Raw genomic sequence first — 10,480 nt, 5'->3', positions numbered from 1 at the left:
AATTTATAGTTTTGAATATCAAGAATGACAGAAAAAGAGAAAATAAGGAACAAATATAGTAGGATGTATTTTTTTGAGCTTTTTTTAGAGATGAAACCTAACAATGATCAGATAGACCAGCATCCAAGTATAGAAAAAATAGTCATAATACATTCAACTGAAGGAAAAATGTCTAATAATGAAAGTTCTCAAATAAGGATTTCAGTAGAATTATGAAAATCCCTGTTGAAGGCTTTCAGAAAGGAATAGATGGCACTGATTTCACTGTCGAAATTTGAGTGTAGAGTAGAAGGAATGATCTTCCTGAGTTTGTACTTCTGAGTCAGATGTCATAGTTTTATGGTAAAAATTAATTTCAATTTTGGATCTGCCTGTTTCAGACAATGGGCATAGGTAAAACCTAGACAAACAAGATAAGCAAAAAATCATTAAAAAAAAAAGGTCATGTAATACCTTCCTTCTCCTCCTCCTCCCTCTTCATTGGCTGCATGTCTGGTAATGGAATGTTTGGATGCTTGGTTTAGATGAAAAGAAAGGAAATATTTGGAATTAGACATCAGTAAAGAGAGAAAATAATTTATTTCTACCAAGTTACAAACTAAAGATTCTAATCTGATATTTTCTATCAAATGTTTCAATGTTGTTGAGGACTATCCTCTGTCCTGACACTAGCATTTTCCCTGGCTTGAACCACAAGGAGCTAGTAGGTATCTGCAGTAGGTATCTGGGTGCAAGAAGCCTGGTAAAATGTTGCAATGATTCCAGAAAGGAGATGGGAGTTATTTTCTTCTCTATGGGCAGAGGTAGATTTTTCTGGGCAAGAGGAGAGATCAAGAGGCACAAAATTGTCCTAAATTTCCCCAATCTTGTCATATCAGTTACATTAAATGATAGGAGGTTTGAAGTTGGGTCTCAGTGGTATGTAGAGCACATGATTCTGAGACAATTCTTTGGCAGAGGGAATTAAATTGCTGCTCTTTAAATAAAACGGGAGACTCCAAATAATGAGCTCACTTTTCCCAAGACATTATTGATTGTTGACAGTGACTGTCACATGAAAGTTGCTTTCATATTTGTTTGGGTAAGTCAGGGAATGAATGGCATGCTCTGCCAATTACCAACAGTATATAAAGGTCCAAGGCAAGTAGGGACCATACTTTACCACATCCACTTGCAAACCACCCGAATTCTCTTCTCCTGACAACATGTGTTGCAACTACGGGAACTCCTGTGGCTATGGCTGCGGATGCGGCTATGGCTATGGATGTGGCCCCTATTCTGGCTGTGGTTATAGAACTGGCTATGGCTGTGGCTATGGCTCAGGCTATGGCTGTGGCTGTGGCTATGGCTCAGGCTATGGCTGTGGCTGTGGCTATGGCTCAGGTTATGGTTGTGGCTGTGGCTATGGCTCAGGTTATGGCTGTGGCTGTGGCTATGGCTCAGGATGGGGCTGTGGAAGAGGCTTCAGCTCTGGGTGTGGATATGGCTCTGGCTGCTGGGGCTACCGGCCCCTTTGCTACAGAAGATGTTATTCTTCTTGCTGCTAGACCATCACTCTCCAAGCCCTGTTTGTTTCTGAAAGGATGCATTTAGTGAGATGCCTGATTCAAGCCTCCAAATCCAAGATTTCTATGCCTAGGAAATTGCATACTTGACAGAGCCTTTTTCCTCCAGTGAACATTTTTTTTTTAATATGGCATCTCATGGCTTGAATCTATGTGGTATCATCTGACCATTTCCAAATGTTCTATACTCTCTTAATCTGGATTGTGTTTGTTGTGTGCAAGCAATCCTAACATCTCACAGTTGGGGAAATCACTTATTGTCAATAAAAATGGTTCTTTGTTTCTAACTGATCTCTGTGTTCTTGTTTATGAATTACTTTTTTTTTTTTGAGGTTTTAGGACTTCTCTTGTAAATTGGGCTGACAACATATTTTATGAATTAGGGGGTTCTTCCTTGATATAATACAAGCATTTCTTGTCATAAGTGCATCAGAGATAATGTCTTCTCCACCTATTTCTTATTCCCCCATTGTCAGGTACTCATAACCCTACAGCAATCACACAGTATTTCAGAACTCTGCCCTGGAATTACACTATGTCTAGAATGGAGCCGGAGGAGAAAGAGAAGAAGGAATGATACCTATTTGGGAGGTTGTGACAGAAGTCCAAGGGAGAAGAGGTGTGTCCTGAGTGCTAAATGGATAAATGAATAGCATGGAAGTGAAATTTTTCAGGATTAACGAGAAATTAGAAGAACACTCAGGTGACACATGAAGAACTAAGCAAAGGATAAATTAGAGGAAAAATATGGTAGCATATCATGCATTTTGATGGAAGTATATATTTGTTTGCATATATTGAATTTGAGGTAATTGATTTAAGCCACTTGTTTGACAAATAGTTTTGGGTGTTTTTGTAAGGGTACTCCCTTACACACTGAAGACATAGTATCAAAATTGTAGGCCACTTTCTTGCTCTCAGAATGTTTATATTCTAAAAGGTGATAATAAAAAAAGCATTAATTGAGATACATTTAGACATAATTGCTATGGAAGGAATATGGCAACTTCCTGGGGAAGAGTAAATGTTGAAGCATTGGAGTTAGGGTTCAAATAGGTATTTTGACATTTTCAGTCAAATGAACTGGTGCTCATTGCAAGAAAAACTAGAAAAGACAGTAGGTAGTAAGGGTAAAGGAAGAAGAGAAATTCATTATGTTTTGGGGATGATCAGTGGTGCCACAATTTTTAGTGGAAATGAGAAAGGTGCTTATGCTTAATGGTGTTCTCTAGTGCCTTAATTGGTGCAGATATAAAAATCGGATGAACGGCCAAGTCTACTTTCGGATTTGAGATCCTACTGCCATGTGGGTTCTGAGTTCAGTGTCCTTTCCTCATGTGACTTTCCAGATCTCTAACATTGGATCAGACAACAAAGAATGTTTTCTCAGGATCAGTTTTCATGGGCAGTGAAAAATGACTTACTGTCTCATCTTCATGACGAAGGTCACTGCACCAAATCTGAGTCCTGAGATCTCTAGATCTCGGAGACTCCACAGAATGGCTGTTTTCAAGGAAGATGATTCTGCCATCAAAGTCCAGCTTGCAGCGAGGTTATTCCCAGGATATAATGTGTCTTACTGATGATGAAATGGAAGCTCTTGCAAGAGTTGAACACTTTTCACAGATGGAACATTCCTTCTTAGAGATAAGGAATGACTGCTTCGGGTAAATCTGTTATTCTTACAGAGAAGGCAATTCTAATAATTATTGGCTGAAAATATACTCTTTTTCACGATGACCTTTGTTTTCAAAGGCATTTTTTAACAATCCAAGACTACTATTTATTAAGCATGTAAAAGGTAATTTATATTCCAGAAAAGAATCTTCATAATTTAACATTTATGTTTAAACCTCCAATATCATTACTGTCTTAGAAAACAATTGTGACTTTCAGCCAAGTGAAATGAGGAAATGATGATAATGTTAAAAGAGAGTTCATTATGATAAAATTAGAGAAAATATGTGTGTGTTACGTATGTCTCATTGGTGGATGAAGGCTGGGAAAAGTGAAAATACGGTTTCACATATGGATCACAATAAAACTGAATACTTTCTGTAGTCAGGAAATGATTTAAGTTTTTAAAATTCTTCATGAAGGAACACAAAATCTTTTTCTTTGAAGAGCTATTGCATATTATCAAGGTACTAAGTTTTAAAATCATTCATTTGTTGTTATGGTCATTTAAAAAAACCTTAACATCCATGTTCTAGCTTCATGTTATGTTTGGCGTTGCAGATAGAAGCCCAAAACACGTAATTCTTTCTTTCAACAATTAAAAATGTTCCTTGGGTACAAAATAGTAAATCACACATTCCCATTATAGTATGTATGTTTATAGGTGTTACAGGGCTCCTGAGAAAGAATTCGAGGGGGAAACCAAAATGCGTCATGACAGAAAGAGAAGACTCGAAAAGAGTTAGAAATAGCTTCTAAAGGAGAATGACATATAAGAAGAGCCATAAGGGATGACTGAAAATTGGTCTGTTACATGAGCTGGAAAATAAAATTCAAGGAAGAGGTATTAAAAAAAAAATAGTAACTGCCAACTTATTTACGTTTTAAGTGGCAACCTCTATTGGAGAACTTATAATCAGCATGACTCCCCTATGGGAATTCTGAAATTCTCTTTTAGTTGCATTGTTTAACATGGTAGCCACTAGACAGATATGGCACTGAGCACTTGAAATGTGGCTAGTCCAAAATGAAACACATCGTAAGTATAAAATACACACTAGATTTCAAAAACTTAGTATAAAAAGTAATGAAAACTATATCAAATAATTAAAAATATTGATAATATATCCAAAATATTACCACAATATATAAAGTTAAATAGAATATGCTATAAAGTCGATTCATCTGTTTTATCTTTTCCAAATGTGACTACTGGAAAATTCTAAATTTTATGTGTTTCATGATACATTTCTATTGTACAGTTTAGTTTTATAAAGGTCACAACAATCTGTTATCCAGGTATAAGGAATAGATTATTCTGAGACAGTAAGAACACAATAGCCAGTGCTAAAAACTTCAGAGGCTGCCTAATACAAGTTTTCATCTGAGATAGCAAATTGATTATCTTAAACAGTTTATTCAATAAATGGGATTAAAGAAAAGATAGATACCTACCTTATACCATACACAAAAGAAATGCCATGTTGAAGTTGTAAACATGGAAGTTAATTTATTAAAGTATTAAAAGATGTTATAAACTTTCAGGAATTTTGTAAGCCAGTTAATTTGAAATTAGTCATCCTAAGAATATTTACACCATGGAAATTGGCAATTCGGACTCCCTACCTTCAGCAGAGGTCATTAAACAAATAACAGCAGACCACTGTCCACATCCCTCTTGTTATTGAGAATATATTTTTTGAAAATTTTACAATATGGATGTATTATTTATGAGCCTGAAAACAAACCATAGAAATTGATGACAGGTTACAATATTGCTTTATGTCCAAAAATCTTTAGAGCCTATGTTAAATTGACCTACGTTTCCCTGTACCTGACCCATTTTATTTAACTACACTCTCCTTCTGCAAGATATCATTCCCTCCAGGTCATCCCAATGACTCCACTCTAGGAAGAAAATTATGAAGATAGTGATTAAAAGTCTAGGTTCCAGAGTCACACTACTTGTCCTCTGGTGTAGTCCTCATCAGCTATTAGCTGTGTGATCATGGTACATTAGTTAACTCATTTAACTCCACTGAGTCTCTGGATATTCAGAGGTAAAATGATAAAATAGTGCTAGGTCAGGATTGTTGAGAGTACAAAACAAATAAAATATGCAAAACCCTACCACTGTGAGAACTCAGTAGATTTTTGTTATTATATTTATTATTAGGTTGCTCCATATGAATTGCTGACACAATCATAACAAAAAATTTTATGCCTCAGCCTTACATATTATTTTTATTATACTGGCAATATTTTGATAATTCCAGAATTTCATAATCCTTCATCTTAATTTTCTCATGTCAAATACATAGGTACACTCCCAAGTTAGATGTTTTGTACATTTATCATACATGTATTCCATAGTTATGAACCCTAACAAATGTTCTGATACCAAGTAAATTAACAGTGTTTGTCAATGTATTTTTCATAATAAATTAATGAGTTTTAGTGAAGTAGTTTATTTTCTGATAATTGGGTCCTGCTTTTTATTTTATCACCAAATTCTATTAATTACTAGAGAAGTTTCCATTAGATTTGGCAGATAGTATGGGATCTATCATGAAAAAAAGCTTTTTTTAATGGGGAAGTGATAATAGTAGGTATTGGCTGCAGTATATTGAAAAGTGAATGGGTAAGAAAGAGCAAAATTGAAAATAGTCTAATCTTTCATGTAGCATGAGGTGGTAGGATAGAGAATGGTACAATGGAAATGATGATTCAGGCTCCCCAGATTTTTTTTTAAGATTTTGTTTATTTATTAATAAGAGACACAGAGACATAAGTAGAGGGAGAAGCAGGCTCCCTATGGGGAGCCTCATGTGGGACTGGATCCCAGGACACTGGGATCATACCCTGAGCCAAAGGCAGATGCTCAACCACTGAACCACACATACATATGTCCCTCCCCAGAGTTTTTAAAGCACAGAGCTCATCATTGAGCTTTTGATATCTACTTTCTATTCAATATTCTCTGCTCTGGAATATGCATGAAGTAGGTTTTCAAAAATTCTTGTAAAATTTAGTTGCACTGTTCAGTCACTGTCAGGAAAAAGACTCAATGGAACAATGAAGGGAAAAACAGTCATGCCAAAGATATCTTAGAAAGAAAGCAGGTGATGTGAAATGTGGAGGGGTCATGGAGTTTGTAGGAATGGAGCCAATATTGAATATAGTTTAGTGGAAAGATTTGTGAAATTAGGACAGTCATAATTAGAAGGCAATTAGAATCTGAGGTTTTAATTGTGACACGGGATTTGTAGGTCCAGGTGTTTTTACACTATAGACTAAAATTGGAGATGTCTAGAAAAGCTATCATCATTTCTACTTAAATTCTAATTTACAGAATATTACAAAGATTGTACTCTCAGTAGACAGATTGCAGATGCTGAGAGGCAGCTCTAGTACTGCAGTGTGATGCTTAAGAGGGGTCATGGAGCAGGTTTGAGAGAGGGCTGAGTTGTCTGCTGTGGCTGTGAGGTGAAGATCACAAAGAAAGAAAATCCAGATGATGGAAGTGTAAAATATTGGTGATTTTAGCCAGAAAATATGAATATTTTACATTTGAGAAACTACTGGAAAAAATAATTCATGAAAAATAATTCACAGGTCCTGCCCTAGCTTATATGTTATAAGGGGAGATTGAAAAAATTCAACTTTACCCCTAAAAACTCATAGTTCTTGGGCAAGACTTAACTATCCTCAGCCTCCCTTTTCCCATTTGTAATGTATATGAAAATACACAGCACAATGTCCTACTTTATGTTGTTTTAGTCAGAATCAGATGAAGTGATAAATGTGAGTATATCTCAAAAGCTGTGGAAGGAAATATAAATGTTAATAATTGTTATTATTTTTTCTTATATGACATCCTATACATTAAAAGAACCATTTTTTTTGCTTTGATACCTCACTTTTAATAACAGAATAACTAAACAGAGAACAGAAGATGTGAACAAAACTGGAAACCAATTAGATTTAACAGAATCTCTAAAACACTCTACACAACAATAGCAGAACACACTTTCTTCCCAAGTGCCCATGGAACATTCTCCAGGATTGATCAGTTGTTACACCATAAAACAAATCTCAATAAATTTAGTAGGACTCAAATCATACAAAGCATGTTCTTTAACCACATTGGACTAAAAGTGCAAATCAATAAAAGAACCATTTTTACGGGTGGATGAAATCTCAGACTGTCATTCAACAGTTACTGAATCTGGCCCCATGAGAAGTGGCCCGGCACCTCCCCCAGCCACCATGACTGTGCCCCCCTGCAAGGGTATGGCCAGGTCCTAGGGGCTGCAGCTCCTCTGCTGTGGCCCTTTGGATGCTAGGGATGTGGAAAGAGCAGGAAGGAGGGAAGGAGCTTTGATCTCCTTGCCTAGTTCTTTATGTTCACATAAAATAAAGACAAAGTTATTGGTCTTAAATAACTCACAGTTGACTGAGGGAACCAGATAATTAAAACAGTGTGTGCTAATATAACATATTCAGTATCATAGTACAGATAAGCTATGGAAAACCAGAGGAATTATGCCTAATACTTGTTTTCAATGTCCAGGAATGCTTCCTATATAAGGTAGAGTCTAAGCTGTGCTTTGAAGAATCCGTAGGATTTGGAGGAGATAAAACTTTGGTGATGTAAGTTGCAGGTGTTTCAAAGAAAGTATCATTCTGAAAAATGTCTTAAATAGAGTAGATTATGTTGTATTGGTGAAAATCATGGTTGCTTTTATTTTAGCATATTGCATCAGACTCCTAATTTGCACCAATTTAGATCTTCTCATCACCACAGTGAGCTTCATCCACTTTCTTGTAGATATAACTTGAGAACGTTTCACCTTATACACCTGCTGTTTGCCTCTCACCTCCAGCCAGGGTGTTTTCCTGTCGAACCCAAGGAGATGCTAGAGCATCTCTCAGTGCCTGTGTGTTTACCTGGAATTGCAGGAGGGTTAGTGCCCCTTAGAGTGAAAAATTTAGATTGGGTTTGATTACATTCCACAAACATACTTATTCAATATGTAGGTTACATCTGTTTTCTTATAATTCTCATGACTAGTGAGGAACAAATCCTGGACATAACTGCCTGAAAAAAAATTGTCCTTAGAATGATGAGCTTTTTAAAAATGAAAATTGCTGTGGTAAGAAGACAATGTGTTCTACTCATTTCTATCAGTATATAAAGGTCTCAGAGCAAGAAATGATATTCAGGCTTCAGAAACTGCCATCTGCTATTCTAAAGAGCTGCTGAACCTCCATTTCTTGCCACCATGTGTTGCAACTATTCTAGAAACTCATGTGATAGCTGTGGCTGTGGCTGTGGCTACGGCTCTGGCTGTGGCTGTGGATACAGCTCTAGCTCTGGCTGTGGATATGGCTGTGGATATGGCTCTGCCTGCTGTGGATGCAGGCCATTTTCCTACAGAAGGTGTTATTCTATTCATCTTTCTGCTACAGCATAACTGAAATACACCTTTTCTTCTAAGAGGATTATTCCAAGGCTCTTTTTGTTTCAATGTCCCATCAGATCCAATTAAAAAGTGTAGTCAGAGTCTGCAGAAAAGTGATTATCTTCTTGAAAGTCTTCTTTGTAGTCAGGGCTCCTGAGTTACTCTATGATGTTTCTGGAAGGAGGAAGACCTTATCGTGGCCGTAGTCCAAGGTTAAACCCATTACTTTCTTATTCTATGTTTCTATATTGTGGTGATTTCCAAATAAACCTATTTAACTGCTCCTTACAAGTTTGTGTACCTTTTGTGCCAGACATGCTATTAATGTACATTTTGTCTATTATTTCTGTGACCTCTTCAGAGATTGACAGGCTCATGCTCAAGTGTGCATTCCAATTATGTATGTCTGGTTTCCATTCTGATTTACTGACTATATATATTCATGACCATATTCTGATTTCTTAACACAAGGGTTCTTTTTATGTGACACTATGTGAAACAAGAGTGATTTCCACATTAGATGCTCTGTCACTGGATGGATCTAAAACCCAGCAGAATCACCTATTACTAGGGTTACTTTAGGGAAGGTGTGGAATTAACCAGTTTTACATATCCATTTCCTCTTCTATTCTAGGATGCTATAGATTAGGAATGGATTTGAGCTTTGAAGCCCGATTGTGAAAATGGTGATGCTGACACCAGGAAAATATAAAACCAGAAACTTTTTTGTTGCTATATCTAGGAGGAGAAGCCAGGTATAATATGTTTTGGATTGAGAAATCCTATCTTCATTGGGAATGTAGAAAGACTGTTAATATTGGAGCCAAAATTCAACCATCCATGATTAAATAAATTTAATGTTCCTAGTATCCCTTAAATCTTGAAAGAAATTGCAGGCTTGGAAAGAGGAAGGACCCAAGAGGATGAATGGACAGATTATTCTCCTTGAAGAAATGGAATCACTTCTTATGAATTAGAGGAATGAGTATTTTTAATCATCAAACATTTGTTGAGCTCTTAAGAAGGGACATTTCACCATGTGCTGTGAACAGAGAACTAAAATATTTATCCCTGTTTTCTAAAAGTCTGATAAAGACACACATACACACACACACACGCAAACACACAAGCTTCAAAGATCAGAATATTGCTATAATACAATTATAACAGAGTGTTTCAGAAACACAGAGTAAAAAACCAGAAGAGAGGCCAAGACTAATAACAAAGAGTCAGGCATATTTATGAAAGACAGACAAACTTCTAGCTGAAATATGAAAGATGGGTAGAAGTTGGTCCATTATAAGGGGAAATAGCCTTTGGACAGGGTGAAAAGATGTAATACATTTCAGAAAGTGTCCATATTTTGGAACCTTATTGTAATAGATATCATCAAGCCTGGAAGAAATGTAATCACTAGTTGGGCTAAAGGAATAAATTCACAGGCTTGGGTAGGCTGAATTCTAAGGTGACCTCTGATGACATGCATCCTTGTATGCTTCCCCCTTTTCAATGTGAGCAGGACTTGTAACTTGACTCTTACCTTGGCAAAGATGAATGGAATATCCTTCCTATGATTATGTTGTTTGAGATTGGTGGCTAAAACTCAAGATAGATAAATTTGAATTTAGATGAAAACCAGATAACTTTGTAGTATAAATATGTTTCATTCAACATTTGGGACATACCTGCTAAACCTGACAGCTCTAGTTACATTATACAGAAAGGATGGCTGATACCTTTATATCAGCCATATCATGAGGCCCTGAACAAAGA

At 36.3% G+C, this 10,480-nt stretch overlaps 1 protein-coding gene across 1 annotated transcript; it reads left to right on the top strand.

The window, feature by feature from the left end:
- The first annotated feature begins 1,170 nt into the window (after positions 1-1,170).
- Positions 1,171-8,719, top strand: LOC112661906 (keratin-associated protein 6-2-like). Its single transcript, XM_025450011.3, has 2 exons — positions 1,171-1,494; positions 8,559-8,719. Exons 1-2 carry the CDS (start codon positions 1,206-1,208, stop codon positions 8,717-8,719), a joined length of 450 nt encoding a protein of 149 aa, XP_025305796.3. The 5' UTR covers positions 1,171-1,205.
- Positions 8,720-10,480: the final 1,761 nt, after the last annotated feature.

The sequence above is a fragment of the Canis lupus genome, chromosome 31 (assembly GCF_003254725.2).
Source record: "Canis lupus dingo isolate Sandy chromosome 31, ASM325472v2, whole genome shotgun sequence".
Taxonomy (NCBI): domain Eukaryota; kingdom Metazoa; phylum Chordata; class Mammalia; order Carnivora; family Canidae; genus Canis; species Canis lupus.
The sequence above is the reverse complement of the archived record's forward strand: the minus strand, read 5'-3'. Positions and strand labels throughout refer to the sequence as shown.